We start from the raw sequence: 22,686 nt of genomic DNA on the forward strand, positions 1-22,686 counted from the left end.
TAAAAAATGGTACCATGCTATAGGTACCATGCTAGTCCGATGGTAACTGTACTATGCTATAACGTACCATAGTATTCCAACGGTATCATGGTACTTATTTGAATAACAGAAATGCACACACACATCTAGGGGCAATTTCTGATCTAAACAACCAAACATGTTTTCAGTCTAAACAGTACACAGGTATACACATTCAACCAAATCCTAGGCCCTGAATTAGCCAAATTGTCCCACTCTTCTTGGTTCAATACACCTGTTTCATCTCAACTGACTGATAATTACGTGATGACTCAGCTAAAGTTGCAGGACATGAAAATGTGCAGTGCTTTGACCCAGCGACTCTCCATCTGAGCCACGCTGGGCCAAGTGGATCTGTTTAGAGCACCACAGCGAGAAACAAGAGAGGCTTTTATGGGCTCCATCTACATCTCACATCTACAAATTTATTAACTGTTGTACTTTATTTCAATTATCAGTGTCATAGAAACACTTCATAGGGCGCAGTGACCATGTGAGAGATTCTGTAACCAAAACATTAAAACACTTCAAGGGATTTTTGTAGTGAAGCTACTGTACTGTATGTGTGGGCACAGAAAAGCACACACACATGAACACAGACCGGGGAATGCATGCTCATGCAGACTCGCTCTCGCAGAGAGAGTGTTTACATAAGGCCCTTTTTGCTGGTGATATCTCTCGCTGTCAGGAACATAAAAGCTGGATGGAGAGTCGAGGAGCCAGGAGGAAACTTCAAAGAAATGATTAAAAGCCGAGGAAAAAGGCACCGCTGCCAACAACCAGAAGGAGCCAAATGCCTCTAACATCCATGGTCGGCATGAAAAGTGCACACACATACACACACAGACATGCACACACAGATGTAGTACACACTTTCAATAGATGGTAAAAGCTCTATTCTGTCTTTATTGACCACGTTTAACTAGAAGGCCCAGCGCTCTGTGTTTTGCTGATCATCATACAGAAGCCTTAGTGAAAGCAAGAGAAAGTGGTCGGGGAGTTTCTTCACCAAATTCATACCCTTTGAGAGGTCTAATAGCATGGTGCTGAATGTATCATGTATCAGCTGTCACTGAATTTTCCAAGAGGATGAATTACATGAATAGCACACCAAACATTTCTGAACTACTCCTTCTCTCTCTTACTCACTCATTCTCTATATCCTTTATCCTATTCAGGGTCACAGGGGGTCTGGAACCTATCCCAGGGCACGCTGAGCAGTGTGCCAATCAAAGCATGTGCAAACTCACACAAACACATACAGGCTGTGGGCAATTTGGAGATGCCAACTAGCCTAATCTGAAAGTCTTTGGACTGTGGGAGGAAAGTGGAGTACCCAGAGGAAACCCACCAAGCACAGGGAGAACATGCAATCTTCACTTACACAGACCCAAAGGCAGGGTTCAAACCCTTGACCCTTGTTTGATTCAATCAAAATGTACTCTTTGTTTTTCTCATTCACTCACTAACTCACACATCTGCTCATTCAGTCATTCACTGGGTAACCTACTCTGTAATTTAGGGCCTGGATGGTCACTCACTGGTTCACTTACTCATTTACTTATTGAGTCACTCACTAAATCAGCAATTTGTTTTACAGCCTGATAAATTCAGTCAGTCAGTCACTCAGTGATTTAGTCAGACAGGATTATGATTCTTTCAATATACCCAATATAATGTTTAGAATTGGCTGTGGAGATAAACAAAGGATAAATAATGCTTGGGTTTAAAGAAAACAATACCAGAAGGAATTCAAGTTGATTCATAGCAGAAAATAAAAATTCATAAAGTATATATTACAAATGTTGCATACTTTCTCAGTTTTTGTTCTAGTAAGTAAGAATGACGGGTATTTGTGCTTCCGAAGTGATATAGACTTACATATAAGTTACACTGAATGTAATTGTCTAATAAAATAGCTCTTATAATGTAGATTATAGACTAATTAGCCATATGCTTATGTCCTATATCATATGAGGCAGGGCCTTTATGGATCTAACTTGTTTGTTCAGCACACCCAATGGAAGCTTGGTCAGACCGAGATCTAGGAATTTAGAGGCCAAGAAAACACCTTGAATTCTTTGTTTTCCTCAAACCCTTCCTGAACAGGTTTGATAGTGTGGCAACAATGTTTAGATAAGTGGTAAGTGTCAAAATAACATCCACATGAATTCCATAACTTAAGATGTCCCGAAGGAACACTGCAGAGCATGACACTTTCTTTGGAGATGCATTGACCCAGCCATCACAATTTGGCCCTTGTGAAAGTCACTAAGATCCTTACACCTGCCCATTTTTCCTACTTCTAACAACTCAACTTCAAGGTCTGACTATTCACTATATATACATCCCTTGACAGGTGCCAGTGTAATGAGATAATCAATGTTATTCACTTCACTTTACTTAAAACTGATTCCAGAGAAACTTTCAACACAATGTGATGATAAGACTCTTAGCCTCAGTAAAATATTTAAATAGTGCAAACTTTTTAAAGAAGGCCGTACATCCGTGAATGATGATCCCAGCCCTAGGTGGTTCGGAGCCCGCTGCATTGGTTCGCAATACAGGAACTCGACTGGAAGTTCTTGCCACATCCTCCGTATGGTCGTGACCTTGCTTCAAGCCATTTCCATATATTTGGGTCAATAAAGGAGTTCCTGGGAGGCCAGAGCTTTAAATGTGAAGCAGGCATTTCGATCATGGCTCTGACATACTGAGAAAACTTTCTACCTTAATGGTATTTAAGCACTAGTGAAACACTGGGATGAGTGCGTTAGTGTAGCAGGGGATTATATGGAGAAATATAAAGGTATTTTTTACTCTCACAATTGTGTTATTCTGTGCAATCGAAAGTCCCAGTTTGACTTGAACACCCCTCGTATAAACGACCCCAGTGTAAATCCTATAACCGGTGAAGTTCACTGCACTACACTACAAAACAGAGGAAACGCACCAGGAGACCCCATGAGCAAAGCAAAACCTCTCGCATTGCCAAGAGGAGACAGAGATAAGTAAAAACCTTAAACAGCTTTACTTTATCTGCTAATAGATCTGTGAGCAGGGACGCACTAGTTTCCTCGCTGTAGCACTGCAGGATGGAACCGTCAAGGCCACAGCAAAATTTGATTTAAACCACGCAATTCTATCTGATCTCCTTACTTTGGTGGTTCAACACCAAAACGTATAAAATCAAATCCCATTTATTTCTAATAACACTTGACATCTTAACTTTTAAAACAATTCAGAAACTGTTTCACTTGGTTTTCTTCTCAGTCATGACTAAATGTAAATGTGGGACATCATTAACAGTGGGCTCATAAAGCTTTTATTGGAGAATTTACACTGTTGGCTGATATTCCTAGTTTGCCTTAAGTACTTTTGTCATGTCATTGTGTCTAAAAGGCAAAACATCATGTGGTGTGTAGTTATAGGGAAATAATCAATGACATTGCCCTCTTCAGTCAGAAGGAAAGAAGGATGGATTTTGTTTTCAAGTGAGGAACACAAGTCATTATATTGTTGATGGTTGTTTGATAAAACTAATGTCTTATTGTTTCGCCTTGTAAGATTTGTTTAACTGTAAGGTGGTGGTTCAGTAGGTCATGTCCTGGGTGTCCTCTCAATGCATGATTATTTCCTTTCTTGTTAGTATACTCTCTGAAATATAACCAAAGCCTTAATCTATATGTTTAAACACAGGAACGCACCTATGACGAATAATGTGTGCACATGCATGATTATGTCAGGACTTAAGTTAAGTTAAGTTAAGTTAATGCTCGCTAGAAACTGTAAGCTGTAATTTTCATAATGAAATGTTTAATCGCATGTTTCTTAATACAAATACTTTTCTTGCATATTACTTAATGCAAGGCCACCATAGAACAATTGGACATATTATTTTATTCAAAGGATTTGTATTTATTAACTCAAGAAAACAAACAAAAAAAAAAAACAAAGACTGTAATTGTTTGGCAGTACGGTGGCTTAGTGGATAGCACTGTCACTTTTTTGCGCCTCCAGGTTCTGGGTTCGATTCCTTTCTCGGGTTTGTGTGCATGTTCCCCCTGTGCTTGGTGGGTTTCCTCCAGGTACTCCAGTTTCCTCCCACAGGGCAAAGACATGCAGATTACGCTAATTGTCATCATAATATTTTAAAATAATCTATCTATTAATGTGCATTTATCCACAGCAGATTTACTGCATGTAAGGGTTTCTGCACTCATTATCAAATAAAGGCAATTCATTCAATTCATTATCTCTGCAGCCTAATCAGGTCGTGATCCAACTACCACCTTAATCAAAAGTAAAGACAAACATGAAGAATGAAGGTTAAAGTGGATAATCTGTTTAATAATATGTTAAACAGATGATTATGGTCACTGTTTATGTACAGTGCATGCTGAGCAACAGTGCAGCCGAAAAAGTACAGAATGCGAACAAAGTACACGTTAAACAGGTTTCACAGGTTTAAGAATAACTGTAAGGTTGGCTAATAATGCGATGGGGTCCTGGGCACTTTTTTTCACGCAGAATGACGCAAAACACGAATTCTTCCTTCTCGCCTTCTGTTTAATAAGGACATCTAAAGGACGATTAAAAAGTCACACTTCTTGTTGTTATGGTAACATTGACACTAAATACTGCTCCTTTCTTATGCATAACACAACATGTAGTAAAATGAGATTTCGATTAAATTTATGGTTTCCTTTTATTTAAATAATTTCTTTATCATGAATAATGTTTTCGTTTAAACATTCATGTCATATCTGATATACCTTCTTCAACTTTAATTTAGATTGATGAATTGTTCTGTAGTTTAAATAGACAATAACATTGTGGTGTGCTTCTCTGTGTACTGTATAAGGGCTGCATTGGTGATTTTAGCAGTACAGTGAACAGGGGAAATGAAGCGGGATCTCAGGAAATGAAGGCCGTATGATGCTTTTCGGTTCAGTAAACTTGAGCTGAGAGAGAGAGAGAGGGGGAGAGAGAGTGGGAGAGAGAAAGTGGTCAGAGGAGAGCATGTGAGTAAGGTAGAAGAAATATAAAACTGTGCTAGAGGCAGACAGATAGAGGAAGAGAGGGATGAGAGACGGGTAATGGATTGCGTCCTGGGGAATTAATCATGCCTGTACCGCCACAATGTCATCATCTAGACTCATCACGTCGGCTAGTTCGAGCTGGGAAGTCAGACAGACACATGCACACACCCCAAAACGTGCCCAGATTCACAAGCCTATACTGTATCCAGGCTGCACTTTACACAAATGTACCAGCTGATCTGTGGTGCATTATTCAGCACCAGCATGGCACAGGCCTCAACAATGACAGCAAGCACGAATCCATGAATGATTGAATATTATTAAACAGATTGCATATTAGAAGCGGGAGCAGGGCTTTCAACGAGGCCCATTACATGCGGGAAAAGTCCGGCAGGACCATCGTGAACATGCGTCATGTAATTCATCGATTTCGGGACAGTGACGCTGATTCAGCACTGACGTGTGAGATTTAGAGGTTTACTGAAAAATTTAGGACAATGTTGTGAAATATTTAGATAGGTCATATTTCATTCACCATCTTATTTTACCCATTAACAATTCTTTCAAGCAGCTCTTTTATAACCATCATCATTATAAGATAAGATTCGATTATGTGTAATATGTACTGTACCTTACAGCACAGTAAAAACCTTTTTTTTTTTTTACATATCCCGGTTAGGAAGCCTGGGTCAGAGCACAGGGTCAGAGCACAGGGTCAGAGCACAGGATTACGGCGCCCCTGGAGCAGATAGGGTTAAGGGCCGCGTTCAGGGGCTCAACAGTGGCAGCTTGGTGCTGCTTGGGCTTAAATTCCCAAACTTTCAATCAGTAGCCCAGAGTCTTAACTGTTTGAGCCACCGCTTCTCCATCATCATCATCATCATCATTATTATTATTATTATTCACCATCAATGTGATTTAGTAAATGTCTTTATTTTATATAAATTAGATTTTCTTTTACATTTTAACACAAGTTTACTGAATGAAAGGACTCATTCAGTAACACTTATTTAAGTCTCGTCTTTATAAAGCATGACATCTACATAAGCCCTTGACATCTGACAAAGTGCCAGCAACTGTGATTCCCATTAAATCTGATTGATGTAACACCTCGTGGACTGGGGGTGGGTCAAGCGCCAGCTCTGAATGGAAGGAGGAATCACGAAAAAGGAGTATGTAATGAATGAACACATACATCTATCTGATTAATGATGAACTTTTTATATGCTGTGCATTTTTGCAGTAAACTGTCAGGAAACTGAGATCCAGTACAGAGATAAATTTTCCAGTGTCCTGTCCTGCTGAGCTAGTGTGTGTGTGTGTGTGTGTGTGTGTGTGTGCTATTTATATAATCATATTGTCTATGGTATGACACAATGATTGGTTATATTTAAATTTTGATACTTTGCAGCTCCATGTACTTCTGATATATCAGAGATGTGATGATGTGTCATAAGAGAGAGTTTTAATGGAAAATGTATTAAGTGTGATGTTGCGAGGAGTGTTGGGTGTAACCCTTTACAAAGTACTAATCCAGTACTTTGTATTAATTTTTTAATGTAACAAGTAATCTAATGCGTTAGGTCCGCCATTTAAGTACTCAGATATTTATTTATTTATTTATTTATTTTATGTAATCCGTTATTCAGACAATTTATGTAATCCATGAGCCAGACATCAGTGATTTCCAATTCGTTATTGTGTGTGTGTGTGTGTGTGTGTGTGTGTGTGTGAAAGTCGTCCTACAAGCCCCGCCCACGATAACCCGCCCCCTTCTGGTATACCTGCTGTTATACCCCTATCTCACCTAAGCCGATTGACTATGCGAGGACCGACGTGCGGAAAGATGGAAACCTAATCACAGCGGCAGAACCCGCAGTGAATCATGATGAACCGTAATTATGACCACCGCGTGAAACTGTGTAGGTGAGATAGGGGTATTAGTAGTTAACCGATTATGGGTCAAACTTCGCTGAGTGATAATGGTAGAATAATTATAAAGGTCTTGACTAAAACAACATGCATGAGGAATCACAAAGGAGTTTTTATTTTCTGCAACGGAAAAGAACTCGAACTAGTTACTTTTATCAGAAAGTAACGCTGTAATGGAACTGATTACTTTTTAATGACAGTAATTTTGTAATGTAATTAGTTACTTTAAAAAGTAACATCCCCCAACACTGGTTGTGAGTTGTACCTCCCTCTCTTACTAAGCAACAGTCCAGTTAGTGGAGACGCCCATTTTTTCCTAGATTAAATGAAACTATGTAGATTAAATAAAAGAAATGTTTTACTGCAACAGGCCACAAACTGCCTGAGGATACATGATATGAATATGTAACAACATTAGCAGCAACCTCATTTCCCCTTTTCGAACCATTCAGCATCCATTGTGTGGCTCAACAAAACAAATAACACTCAGAGGGGGTCAGAGCGCAGGGTCGACGTGATACAGCTGCCACCATGTGTGTTACGTCCCCAGTCTAGGGTTGGGCCGTACAGACTTGCAAATCAGATATTACAAGAATACTACAAATATTCATAACCTGAAAGATAAGAGGACAACATAGCTTTCTCCAAATGATCAAGTGCCCTTGTTTCATCTTTACCTAGAGACAGCGATGTAGAATTGCTTCAGTCTTTTTGTCTGCACAGTTTTTTCACCTTCACATCTGCAAACTTTCAAACCATCAACTTTTATGGTGGACTCTGATATCAACGCTGTCCTACTTGTTACAACAGAAATAACACACATAAAGCACCAACCAACAAATTAGCACCAGAAGCTCTGAACACATCAAACACAACTGAGTGTGTTTCAGCTTGAAAGGTTCCTACAAGACATTACGTTTATGTTGAAGCCTGCATCGTTACTATGTGATGGCATCTTTAGCTGTTAATTACATGCATGTGTTTCTGCCAATATTCAAATGAAGACTTGTTCATTAACTACTATGATTGTCAGATTGAAAGAACTGCATCTTGGAAACTTTTTTTTTTCTTACATAAGCTGTCAAACACCACTAACCCATTTATTTATTTATTTATTTTTTTACATAAAACAAGATGCAAGTGTAACACTTTAAAGTGTCTATTTTGAGGTGGATAACAGGCGAGACATATTTTCTACTGAACACATACTGAGTCTAGACCCCAGATCATGGGTGATGGGTGCATCACTTCATACATTTCCCTTTTGACCCTGTTACAACAATCGGGACTCACCAGATCACATGATCTTTTTCTATCGCTTAAAAGTCCAATTAAATTGAAGCCTTTTTCTGATGGGTCTCACTAACGAGTGGTTTTCCTACGGCCACACAGCTGTTTAGTCCCAATCCCTTGAGTTCTCATCTCATTGTGTGTGTGTGTGTGTGTGTGTGTGTGTGTGTGTGTGTGTGTGTGTGTGTGTGTGTGTGTGTATGGAAATGCTCTTACTTTCACTATTAACCCTCTGGTTTTTACTCTTGATTTTTTTTTTGTGTGATTTTTTTTTGTTTTGTTTCAGTGATTCATGATTTTATTCCCAAGCACATTTCTTTCACGAAGTTGACGGTTTAGCCTTTAGACTTTTTAACCCAGGGGTTCTTAACCCAGTTCCAGTTATTTTAAATCTCCTTAGTTGTTTTCTTTGCTTGATGCCGCTCAATAATTGGGGCAGGTAGTGTAGTTCCTGTATAACATGGAGTGACTCTGTCTTCAAGGAACAGACAGAAAAACAAGGAAAATGTGTCTTTAATATTGTGGAGAAACCAAAAAGCTTGGAGGCTTGGAGGTCAGAGTAAATCAATAAAGCTCATTTAGGGTTGAATTGGGGAGCCCTGGTATATAGTCCCAGATTTCTACTTTATACACATTTAACCTGCCTCCATAGGGAACGGTATGTGCAATAGAGGAAATATCAATACTGTTTATCAAACAAAAGTTGGGTCTCTCCAGTTGCTCTCCAGTTTCGAAATAATACGTTTCTTTTGCTACAGATTTTCAGACGAAAAACAATTTGAACAGTGCAAAGAGTGTGGAATAATTTTATAAATAGAGAAAAATCGTGAACATGTGTTTATGAAAGAGAACAGAAAGCAATGTTTTGCTGTTTTGGATGTTCTTGGCCCTCTAATATTTCAGCAATTGCTTTTAACACAGCAATAGGTTAAGTACTGCTCTGAAGCGAGACGGACAAACCGGCCCTCTTTGATCTGAATGAAGGCGAGACTTCAGCCTTTGTGCTTGTAATTGCAGGGAACTGAACTCCAACAGAGCCCCTTACAGCCACAACACACATACAGTACACACACACACACACACACACACACACACACACACACACACTTTCATGCAAAGCCACAGGCTGAATTTCTTAATCTTGCTGAACGTTATGATGATCAACAAGACACAAGGCACACAGCAAGCTTCTTAGTCTTTGATTTTGACTTAAAGGAGAAGTTGGAGGAAACCCAGCTACTGTATAAGCAATGCAGCACTTCCACTAATGAAAAATAAAAGCTTGTCATTTGCCATCCGCATTATGTAAATAAAAGCATGCTATTTGTGTATGCTACTCATTTTTACATCTCATTATCCACGTTAATGTGCATTTGACAGAACCAATGCCAAGTCCCACCAATAGCTCTTACTTGACTTCTTGACATTTTAAACCTCAGTGTGTGGGACATAGTGCCAGTCAAAAGACATAAAGACGATATTTTATTATACTTTAATCACTAAAGCTCCGGAATGGCAATTAACCTCATCAGGGCAGTGGGATGAAACATTTATTAGAGCGGTGCTGCTTTTAACGAGGCAAATACAGTTAGTTAGACTTACTAGTAAACCCCAGCAGACCACTTGACATCAAGATAAATTTAACGAACAGATCTATTATGCAAGGAATAAAACTTGGGGATGGTACCAGGGCAACACTAAATAAAATATCTATTACAACATGACGCTGATTCTTTTTTCAATAACAGAACATGAGGCATTTTATCCTTACCACGTAACCATTTAGTTACATTAAATGTTGTTGTTGAATATCCAAAAAAATAACATTTACTGTTATCATGTAAGCTAAATGTTTCCCAGTTTTACCTTTTAGTACAACAGAGAGGTAGCACTAAAAACTCACTCACTCACCATCTATACGGCCTCATCCTATATACAGGGCCGCAGAGACTTTGGGCATGAGATGCTCTGGACATGATGCCAATCCATCACAGGGCACACACACACCCCCTGCAGGCAATTTGGGAACGCTAATTAGACTAATCTGCATGTCTTTGGACTGTGAGAGGAAACCAGAGAACCCAGAGGAAACCCACCAAGCACAGGAAGACTCCATGTAAACTCAATGCACACAGAGATGGTAATCGAGCCCAGACCGGGAATCGAACCCAGACCCTGGAGGTGCAAAGCAATAGTGCTAGCCATTAAGCCACCAAGCCTTTTGTTAATAGGCTTAAATTATGTAAAGCATCATTAAACATTCCTGTAAAGAAAGTAATAATTTCAGAAGGGTCAAATCCTTAGCCTGCATTAAGCAATACAAACAACCGAGAAGATTTAAAATGACTTGAACTGGGCTAGGAACCCTCCAACACTGAAAGGATAGTGCTGAACCTGAACTTTGCTGCAGAAATGTAGCTGGAGAAAAAAATTATTTCAACACTTAATGAAGTTACTTTGGTCTTTGGAGCAATGGAAAATGGTCATATGGTGTGATGAGTCCAGAGTGACCCTATTCCAGAGCGATGGGTGCGTCAGGGTAAGGCAAGCGCATGAAGTAATGTCCACTGTACAAGCCTCTGGAGGCAGTGTTATGATCTGGGGTTGCTTCAGTTGCTCAGGTCTAGACTCAAAAGCGTTATATGGCAATAAAAGGAAGTCGGCTGACCATCCTAATATACTGAATGAGAAAGGCTGAATGACTCCACTGATGTGATACCCAGATCGTTTAGATAATATTATAGTCATTTGTAATTGTGAAATATTTAGGATGATGCTTAGAAAGACAACTGGACAGCATAGGAGGAGCAATGGTGCCTCACAGTTTGTATGACATTTATTACATTTTAACAAACATGCTTTCTGGAACTAACTCGGTTCTTTCTTTAATAAATTACATCTTATGTTCTTTGCCAACCTCCTGTGGTGTGAGAGAAATAAACCACTTCTAGAAATGCTCTTTCAAGATAATCCACAAAATATCTATTACATTCATGAATTTTCTACAACAGCATGCCCCCGCTTGTTGAACTTCTTAATTACTTTATTAGTAATAAATCAGCATTCAGATCTTAGTACTGACTGGGGATTCTAAGCAAATCCTTCACTCTTCACTCTCTGAAGCATGAAGCATGAATCTAGGTCATATCATGCACTGTCTCTCTATCAGCATTTTAAATCCCCTAGAAAGGAAATTAGCTGACAAAATAAATCAATTACACCAGTATGCAATCAGTCTCCTCACTCAAGCTCGGCTTCAGCGTTGGGAGTTTTGATTCATAAAAGCATCCAGCGAACACCCTGCTCACGGGAGGGTCTTGGATATGAATATGAAACTGAGCGTACCACCAGAACAACAACGATGATACCAACACCTACTGCGTTTCCATGCCGTTGACGTAGAGGAAGAAAAGCAGGACAGCGGGACAGCTGTGGATTTCCAGTGTAGGCGCAGGCTGAGTAATGCAGGTGCTAAAATATTCAGCAGCTCCTTTAATTTTAGGCCTTAGCCCCAGATACGAATAGCATTCGTTCACATGAATAGTTCGTAACAGTATTTGGTTGAGGATTCATGAGCTGGAAGGCAAGCCAGAACAATATGGTGTTGTACTGGATGCGTGGTAGTGATATTCAATTTATTCATCCATGGAAGAAAGTAGGACACAGACGACTGGCAAAGGCATGCGCAGTGCCTAAAGTGTCAGCGCTGAGGCTTTAATCTCCGGATTACCCCATTCATTTTCTCCCCATCTTCCCTCAGGCCCTGTAACACTATCAAGGTCATAAGCCTGGCTCGTCGCTAGTCAATGGGGGATTTTATCTGTGTAGATATTGATGTATAGTCATAGCCCTGTAAAGAAATAAGAGCTGTATTTTGTTTCAAATACACCCCACTGTGCACATAAGGTTTGTTTCGACACACTCTTTAATCTCTGAATTATAACAGGACATTGTGAGTCTGTTTCATAGACATTTAGACTAATAATCATCTGCCCTTACAGTATATACATGACGGTGTGCAGCGGATTTGTCATATTGTGCAGCTATGTTAGCTAGCTACATCATGGAGCAATCAGGATGTTTATGTCAGGAGCAAGCAATGCTAACATTATACTGCATTATGCTAACATTATAATGCTAACATTATCAAAGTTTAGTTAGTTATTTTAACCTCGGCTTAAAAGATTGTTTTTTCTCGCTCTTTTACCCTCTTAAATATAAAGAATCAAGAGACTTTTCTGATCGTTAATGCTTTAGGGTTCTCTTCAGAAGAAGGAGAGAATTAGCATGCCAGGAAAACACATATTTCAGAAGTTTTCTGGTAGTTTAAGTGGAATCAGCAGGGATCAAAAGATCAAAGTCTTTTTTTTTTCTTTTTTTTTTTTAAGGTGAATAAATTCAGCCATCTGTTGCAAACATAACATTTGCCTCTAGTTATATTTACGCATCTGCAGCGAGGATAGAAAAATCGTGAGTAGGTTAAAAAGAGGAATAAGTGGTGGCTGTAGGCTAGATACATAGCACAGGTTTAGCATGCGTAAATATTATAGACAACTCTACAGCAAGTGGTTGTAATAAAGGTCAAAGCAATAGGTTTGCACTGAAGATCTATTATAATTACATATTACTTGTGAGGATGGGCCACTCCAGGGTATATTGTTCGATCCTTAGCTCGGATTACTGTCTGTGCGGAATATCTTTGCCCGTGTCTTCGAGTCTGTCAGGGTTTCTTTTTTCCAGGTTCTACAGTTCCCACACCCAAAAGAACAAAAAAGCTGGCAGGTGTTTTGGTTATAACAAAACAGAGACATTTCAGGATAAGAACTATTACAAAACAATTTATGCCAACCACTGTGTACATTGTATAGATTAACCATCTTGTAATCTTTATATTTGTAATCTTTATCTTTCAGATGTCCTTGTTGCAGAAATGACTTAAATAAAAGTTGACTGACATCATATCGTAGGTACGCAATCCTGGGGCTGATACCTGAAATGTTACCCGTCACATCAAATCAGATATTAAGTCGCATTTTGGGTGATTTTAGTTATGTTTATTTTTTAGATTCCTGGTTCAGTAATCTCCATTTGATATAAAGTTCATCATGTCATTGAATCATGTCTAGTATCGGAGACATGCCTAGTGCAAATTTGTTTTAAAAAACTCAGTTGAAATCCTATTTTTAGATAATATTTACATAATTTAGATTTAGATCATAAGGATTCCATGACATAGTCAGAAAGACCCTGAAAAATCCCTCAGCCCGGATAGGGTTCATAAAGTGCTTTAAAACAGGAAGATAAGGTATTTATCAACCGTTTTTTTTTTAAATTGAAAGATGGATACATTAGCGCAAATCTTACTTTAGTTACTTAATAACCTGACTTGGGTCTTGGGTCAAAAATATGACTGAATGATATGTTAATACAGGAATTGACTAAAATAATTTTTTTATTTTTTTAAAAAAATCCACAAAAATGTAACGTGGCAGGTGATATGATATTAAAAAAAAAAAATTGCACTGTCGCCTTGAATCCCATGGGTCCAGGTTCGAATAACCACCTCAGATCTGTGGGCAAGAAGTTTGCATGTTCTCCCCGTGCTTGAAAGGGTTTCCTTTAAGTACTCAGAGTTCCTCCCACAGTCCACAGACTTATCGATTAGGCTGATTGGCATTCCTAAATTGGTGCATCCTACCACAATCGTAAAAAGGAGATTAATACAATGGTAATCACCACTGGCCTCCACGGCCCCCACTTGGACTACTGAGCTTCCTAGATGGATGAAGATCCATATACAGAGTCAGGCAAAAAAATTTATACACACTTCAGGAAAAGAAAAACTTGTATAAATATTTTAATACTAAATGTATTGCTATAAGTTATATATTGATATATATGATAATGTCATTAATATTATTGTTAATGTTACATAAATCATGAAACAATATAAGACAATGAAACTGAAACGCCTGGTTTTAGACCACAATAATTCATTAGTATGGTGTGAAGCCTCCTTTTGCAGCCAATACAGCATTAATTTGTCTTGGCAAAGACAGATACAAGTCCTGCACAGTGGCCAGAGGGATTTTGAGCCATTCTTCTTGCAGAATAGTGGCCAGATTACTACGTGTACGTACGTCACCAGTCTTACAGTGTGTATTGGTGCATTAGCATCTTGATACATGGCACCGCGATACAATGTTCGAACCATTGGGTGCACATGGTCCTCCAGAATGGTTCGTGTAGTTCTTGGGAGTGACGTGCCTATCTAGCACAAGTATTGGGCCTAGGGAATGCCATGATATTGCAGCCCAAACCATCACTGATCCACCCCCATGCTTAACTCTGGGCATGCAACAGTTTGGGTGGTACGCTTCTTTGGGGCTTCTTCAGACCGTGACTCTCCCGGATGTGGGGGAAGACAGTAAAGGTGGACTCATTAGAGAACAATACATGTTTCACATTGTCCACAGATATTTTCGCTCCTGGCATCATTGAAACCGACATTTGGCATGGGCACGAGTGACCAAAGGTTTGGCTATAGCAGCCCGACCATGTACATTGACCCTGTGGAGCTCCTGATGAAGAGTTTTGATGAAATCAGGAGAGTTAAGGTGCACATTTAATTCTGCAGTGAGTTGGGCAGCTGTGGTGTTATGTTTTTTGGATACAATCCGGGTTAGCACCCGGTTATCCCTTTCAGGCAGCCTCCTTTTCCGTCCACAGTTACACCTGTTGGATGTGGTTTATCCTTTTTGGTGGTATGCTGACATTACCCAGCGTGACACGCACCAACTATTTGTCCTCTTTTGAACTGATATGTCACAAATAATGTTGTGTGCATTGCAATATTTTAAGCAAAACTGTGCTATTACTCTGATAATTAAACCTTCACACTCTGCTCTTACTGGTGGAATGTGGAATCAATGAAAATTGGCCACCAGGCTGGTCAAATTTAGTCATGAAACCTCCAACACTAAATTGGCCAGTGTTTTAGTCCAACCCCTGTATGAATGTATGTATATATATATATATATATATATATATATATAGCCAGACACTAGTCAATCATTCAATCATGGATGCCTGTGAGCTCATGAAAGAGGCAGATAGGGCTTTCCTCATACAGTGTTATGCTGCTTCCCAACATTGCGTGAGCAGCAGTTCGAAAAGATGTGGTCGGCTGGCGTCATGTCTCTGAGAAAATGCACACGCTTGAGAGAATGCCCTAACAGAGAGATGGCTAGGAATTTGCAGGGAATTTGCTATGATTAAATTCGGGGGAAAAAAAACCCTGCCATTAGGTGCATATCTCCTGAAAAAAAAAAACAATACTGCTGTCTCTTTAAGGGCATACAACAGCATGTGTAATGATAAAATCCATAATTACTGTCAGCTGTAATAAACTATAAGTGGTGAATTACAGTAATCTCCATCCTATTGAGTGGTGAAGTAGTGGTGACAGTTCCAGTGATCTTATTGTAGATGCTAAAAGCCTCTCACACCCATTAATTTCATAACAGTCAAGACTTGCATATATAACTGCCATAATTATACAGTTTGGGATTCAGAATAATAAATCATGCACTGCTGTCATGGCATGGTACGATTATTAGTTTCAGGCACACACCTAAATTATACTTAGAGCTTTTACAATCTGTGTCAAGTTGACCGTCACATATGCAATTTGCTAGTGTCTAGTTCCCAGAGCTTGAATTCTCAGTCAACACATGTGCTACAAGATACACATCACCTGACCAATCACAGGACACCAAACTGTATTCACAGTCAAACTCCTTGAAATAACCTGGACTTTCACACACACTTCACAAAGTCTTGCCAACCAATCTTGCCAGTGTGAATCTCTGCCATTGATATTCATGTTAGTAACCCTTTTAGTCAAGTTCCTGTTTAAAGCTGGACCTTTAATCATAATCTTGGATTTGCTGCTTGGCTGCCACATGAATTTCAATACACAGCATGTGCCTGCATCCAGCTTTCTGAACCATAATTGATACTCAATACAGAACTCTGTCCTAATCCCTCTGCACTCCTTTTCTGTATTCGCTTTTCCCTTTTTGCTTGTTAATGTGTATCTTGGAAGGAAATTAAGTACATGCAAGAACTAGCAAGCTCTCACATTTACTGTATTTAAAATATACAGGAGTTAATCCATACAGAAGCATTGTACATTACCACTGGGTGAACAGAATAACATTGATTATCAAGTATATGCCAATCTGATGACAGGATCATAGGTACCCAAAGCTAACCCATGCCCATGGGGACCAAAGGGCAACCCTTCTGGTCAATCCCATAGAAAAGCCAATGCAACATCCTGGTGCCAGAAATCACAGCACACCCAGAGAGGCCCTGAGGAACCATGTCCTAAGGGGATAGAGATGCCATGGCCTAGTTGGTTTTAATGTTAAAGCTGATCAATAATCTATAAAATCTAAAGCATGCAAATGCATAGTTTCTATGAAAGACAAGTCCTTGGATCCTCCAAGTAGCGCAGGGATAAAGTGCTCGCCCTATCATCTGGAGATCGCAAGTTTGATTCCTGGGTAATGCTGTAACCTCTCACAACCGGAGGTCTAGAAAAAGCTGATTGGCCGAGCTCTCTCAAAGGGGAGGGACGAGAGGTACTTAGTCCTCCCACATTAATCACGGCTCTACCGCGGTAGGCTGGTGTCACGTGTTTCGAAGGAAACATGCGACGGTCATCGGCCCTCTCGACTGAGCGCCAGTAGTAGCCTTAATGTGGGAGCCCCCTAGTGACATTGGACACGAATAAATTAGGAAAAAAGACAAGTCCCTAACCATACAAACATACAAACATGGGGAAGCAAAACAGTACAATTTGAATACACACAGCAGGAGCAGAACTGAAATGCAAATTACATGAAAGCATAAACCATCAAAAGTCGGCGAATGTAAGAAATTTACATTAAAGCAAACAGTTAGAGGTAAATAAGTTGTTCAGAGGTTGTATTTGTTGTGTCAGTGTTTTCCCCTAATTATTGCTGGAACATCTGAGAACACTGAGATTAAAAAAAACATTTACTGTTAATGTGCAGTCTACTTTATCTCAAGTAGCAACATGTCCATTTGAGACTAAGTTAGAATCAAATCTACTCACCAAAGCTACTCAACAAGCTGAAGGCACTAAATCTAATTCTGCAGGTTGCTCTGTGAATCAATCCAAGCAGAGAGTTGATCAGGTGAGGCTTAAGGGCCTCTCTCAAGAGCTCAACAGAGACTTTCTGGTAGATGCAGCTCAGAGCCTAAACCAGTGGTCCCAGAAATAGTGTTAAAAGCACCCAATTTAATGACCTGGCTAGATCTGGCATAGGTTATAGCACAGATTCCCAAACATTGGTTAACACCTGATTACACCTGATAAGTTTCTTACCATTATAGGATTGCCCTCCATAAGTGGTGTATATAAATATATATATATAAATATATAAAGTATATATGTGTGTGTGTGTGCGCGCGTGTGAGTGTTCGTACAAGTATGCTCCATGCCCTGTGACTGACTAGTGTACCTCCTAGAGTATATTCCCAACTCATCCTCTGTGCTGTTAAGATTTTCTTAAGTGGGTCTGGATCCACTGTAACCCTGACCAGCATAAAAAGCTGGATAAAAGTCGTAATTATATTATTTTGTAACTACTATTAATTATTCAGAAACTACAGTGGCACTAATGGAAAAGGTTATTAGATATAGTTATGAGAGCGAGGAAATTCATCCATGAACCCATTGTGTATACCGCTTATACTGTGCAGAGTCACAGGGTGTCTGGAGTCTATCTCATGGAACTCAGGGCACAAGGCAGAGTACACCATGGATGGGGTGCCAATTACGAGGGTACGAGCACACACACATACACACACCAAATCACACACTGCGGGAAATCAGCCCATACTTCATATCTTTGGTCTATGGAAGGAAACCCATTAGGCATGGGAAAAACATGCAAACTTTATACACACAGACCAGAGGTGGGATTTAAACCCCCAACCGTGAAGGTGCAAGAGAACAGTTCCTACAGCTAAACCTTGATACCACCACAGACAATCAATCGGTCAATCAAGCATTAAGATAGACCCAAATCATGCATACTTTTATTGTGTCCACATATTCCTTATTATATTTGCCACACTGGGCATATAGTATAGCTTAAATCGCAGAAAAGTAGAAGGAAGAAAAAAAACATAACTGGCTGATTAATCTAATATACTCCTAATAAATATCCATAAAGAAATGCACATTTATACTCTGAATAATCACCCAATGAAATGAGACAACTCAGCAAAAACAACACACTGATCCCCTAAGGATTGATGACTGCTGCTGGCCATGGCAATTAGTTATTACTGGCACATTATAATGCACTTGGAAAGGAATAAAACAAGTGTGTGAGCCAGGTTTTGTTGGGCACATCACTCCTAATCGATCCAGTAATGGGCATTTCTCCTTTCAGTTTGGCTCTACAGTCATGTTGACACTATGCTACCTAAAGCAAGCCTATGCATTTCATCTATATTCTATGAAGATGACTACAAAAAAAAGTTTAATATAACATACAGTATATTACAGAAGGAAAAAAAAAGTCAACATCAACCAGGATTCGATCTAGCAATCTAGAATAAAGCAGATAGTTGGTTACCAGGTGAATGCATGATTGTTGTTAATAGAGCAATGTGTAGAGACAAAAGACCTGAGAGACCTACTTTTCTGTAGACGAGCATGTTGGGGGACTCATCCGCTACTCCATTGCTGCTCTGTCCATAGCTGTTAGTCTGCGCCATGCCTCCCAGTGATGAACAGCCAGCCTTGAGTACTCCTGGATTAGAAAGAGAAAGACACACACACACACACACACACTGTTTAACATTATGCACGCACGCACGCACTCATCCATGCATGCATGCATGAGATTCCACTGGCTTGTGCAAATGTAAAGAGGAATGTGACTATATAATAATCTAACGTTATGATTCATGCAGTCACCCTTCAGCCTTTCACGCTACATAAACTCCTCCACGGCAGTGCTCAGTAACCGGGCGCTGCAAACAAACCTCCTCCATCTGTCCACACATTTCACTCAGACGTGTGCACGATCTAATTACACCTAACGCGGATCCACAATCACATCCAGGCTCGTGCAAACACTCGTGCGCGCGGGCAGACCCTGTCTCAGCGCTGTAAGGTGCACAGTGTTTCAATGCATGCAGCAAAGAATAAAAGCTTGTTTGTATCTATGGGATGCATCACTGCAGTGTGTGGATTTTTTTTTTTTTTTTTTTTTGTAAATCGCTGGTGTTGCGAAACAAGCGAGATCAGGACCATGGACAGCTCTGTAGAATGGAACGGCGTGTTAATAAAATAGAGATATTTAAATATAGATATATGTATGTATATAAAACGCGGGTATTACCTGCTACAATCGCGCACGTCGTGCGATCCCTCCCTCCCCTGTCGCTTTGTATCTCGCGGTGCTCGGGTTTGTCAGGCGCTCAGAGGATCTCGCATTTGGGAAGAGCAGATTTTCTCTCTCTCTCTCTCTCTTTCTCTCTCTCTCTCTCTTTTCTTGACGCTGGTGCGAAACAACCAACTATTACTACTACTATTTCCTCAGAGCTGAAGCGGCGGCGCGCATGGAATCTCGGCGGCTCCGTAGCGTGCGCGCGCTCCGGTCGGCGTCACGGTGCAAGAACGAGCTTCACTACCGGGAGCCACCGGGACTGAGGGGAAAAAAAATCAGTAGTGCCTATACTTCTTCGATGATGATGATGATGATGATGATGCACAGAGTGATATGCACTGGTGTCAGCTCACGTTGCAAATCCACGTGCTTGATGAGGGACCTGATCCTCATCAGCTCTGTAAATTAACACCCAACTGATGTTCCTGGCTCTGTAATAGAAGTCCTGAGCTGTCTCCTCTAATTGCATATCACATGTCCCCAAGGAAGCAATGACACACCCCCATGAGAATGCACTGTTCCTGAGCAGTTCCTGTCCTGACCTGTAAACTAAATTACCAGAGTGTGAAACATCAATGAGAGTTCTAGGGAAACCTGGTTTCACCTGAGCCAGGCGTCAATAAGTCTTGAATATTTATGAAAATGAATGTATATTCAGTGAAAAGAAGGCCCTGCTAAAAAAAAAGGAATAAGAAGAAAGTTAGGCACATCAGTCACTTTACCCCAAATAAAATGTCTTTCTGAATTAAAGGTGGTAAAGCGTCCTCCCTATATTTTATCAATGATCTAGCTCCATCGGAATTTCACCTGTTTGGTCCCCTGAGAGCAGTCTTACAAGGATGAAGATCCTTCTTATCACTTCTGATGAAGAAGTGAAGACAGCGGTGCATTTGTGGCTCACAGCGCAGCCTGAAACTTTTTTTTTGTTGTTGCAGGATTACGAAAGCTTGTTGACAAGATGGACAGTGTATTGAAAAGTGAGGAGTTTATGTCCAAAAAATTTGGTACTTGTCTGTTCTAAAATTGAATTAAAATAAATTGTACAGTCAAAGTGCATATAATTTTTGACTCACTCTAGTACATATATAACTTCTATCATGTCCAAGTTACCTTATCAGGTAAAACAAACAAACAAACAAACAAAAAAAACATGTTGGAACTGGATACCAGATGCCATGATAGCGATGATATGCTCTAAAGCCTGAGAGACTTTTCACCTGTACATTATCTTACGTTTATTGACTTATCCTGTTGTAGTTGCCAAACACAATCAAATTCCCAAGTTTCAGCTCAGACAGGTTTACTTAACTCAATATAGCAATTTATAGCTGCCATTAAAGATACTACACTTCTGTCACTCAAGTCATACAAAAAGTCCCTCAAGGTTCCCTCTCTGGCCCAGTTCTACTTCCTCAATATACTGTATTACCTACTTGGTCAGATATTTTAGACACACAAACTCTACTGCCAAATAGGACAGAGCATTTCCGGCCCGACCTGAACAAAATCAGGTTTCTCCGAACATCAATTGGAGTTCTGGGGAAACCTGGTTTTACCTGAGCCAAGCGTCATAAAGGACCAGCAGAAAAAAAAATGTTAGGCACATCAGTCACTTTACCATAAATACAATGTCTCACCTTCGTAGACATATACAGTATAAAAATGCTTAACTTCCATCGTGCCCGAATAACCTTATCAGCCAAAAAACATGTTTGACCTGGATAGCAGATACCATGACAGGGATATGCTCGATGGGAAGTGCTCCAAGCCCAAGCAGCTATTAGCTTATGTGACTTTATGTCATTTACATTTATTGGTTTATTCTTTTGTAGTTGCCAAATCCCCAAGCCTCAGCTCAGACAGGTTTACTCAACTCAACCTAGCAATTTATGGCTGCCATTAAAAGCACTCAAGTCATGCAAGGAGTCTCTCAAGGTTCCCTCTCTAAGCCAATTGTACTTCCTATATATATCACCTCCTTGGTCAGATATTTTAGTCACACAATGTATACTGTCATACTGTATATGACATGTACATGTATGAATAGGCCTGTCACAACATTGCTTGCATTACATTCCAAGTAACTACATTCATTCATCTTCAGGAAACCAATATACTTGTCAAGATGTGACCTATCCTAAGAACACTGGGTGCGAGGTGGACACACTAGTTCATACCAAGGAATAATTTAGCATATCCAGTTTTTCTTCCAGCATGTTTCTGGACAGTGGAAGAAAACTGGAGAATGTGGATGAAACGCACACAGAGTACAAACCTTCCCATGGACACAAAGTAAAATCTTTAGTCTGGATTTAACACTTTTAAAGGTCATATGAGTCCAACTGGACCTATATAAACCCTGTAAGGCAGTGGCTCCCAACTCTGGTCTTGAAGCCTGTACATTTTAAATATTTCCCAACACACCTGATTTACCTAATGAGCTAAATAATAACCTTTTCTGAATCGAAGTGGGTGTGATAGAGTAGGGAAAGACTAAAATGTGCAGCATAGCAGGTCCTCCAGGACTACTGTAGGGTATTAACTCAATACTTTGTATGTTAATTCAGCACTGGGGATTTTGGTGTGCAGTAACCAAAGGTCATAATTAAACCAGGGACCCTGGAGCTGTGAGGCAGAACCAACATATCATCAGCAACCACAATTATTTATGACCTATAATTTTGAATGAGCACTGTCGGCTACTGAATACTAACTGGGTATTATAAAGAGTATAGGAACCTTACCACTACACCAATATGTGTTTGTTGAAAATTCCATTCTAGACTTAGTCGCGTTTCACTCTCATTTCAACCTTCAATTATCTGCAAAGACTTTCCATTTGATTGGCACATTCAGCCATAAGAGTTTTATTTAGGTCAGGTACTGATGTGGGGCGAGGAGATGTG

General features: G+C 39.9%; 1 protein-coding gene across 2 annotated transcripts in view; it reads right to left on the minus strand.

Annotated features, from left to right (window-relative positions):
- Positions 1-19,793, minus strand: part of rgs7b (regulator of G protein signaling 7b) — a 113,929-nt gene extending 94,136 nt beyond the window's left edge. For both annotated transcript variants that reach the window (XM_053511444.1, XM_053511443.1), the window contains exons 1-2: positions 19,733-19,793; positions 19,026-19,138 (exon numbers count right to left, since the gene is read on the minus strand). In XM_053511444.1, the coding sequence (XP_053367419.1) occupies positions 19,026-19,103 (78 nt within the window). In that variant the 5' untranslated portion in view covers positions 19,104-19,138; positions 19,733-19,793. The remainder of the gene's footprint in view (positions 1-19,025; positions 19,139-19,732) is intronic.
- Positions 19,794-22,686: the final 2,893 nt, after the last annotated feature.

This window comes from Clarias gariepinus, chromosome 14 (genome assembly GCF_024256425.1).
Source record: "Clarias gariepinus isolate MV-2021 ecotype Netherlands chromosome 14, CGAR_prim_01v2, whole genome shotgun sequence".
Classification (NCBI taxonomy): Eukaryota; Metazoa; Chordata; class Actinopteri; order Siluriformes; family Clariidae; genus Clarias; species Clarias gariepinus.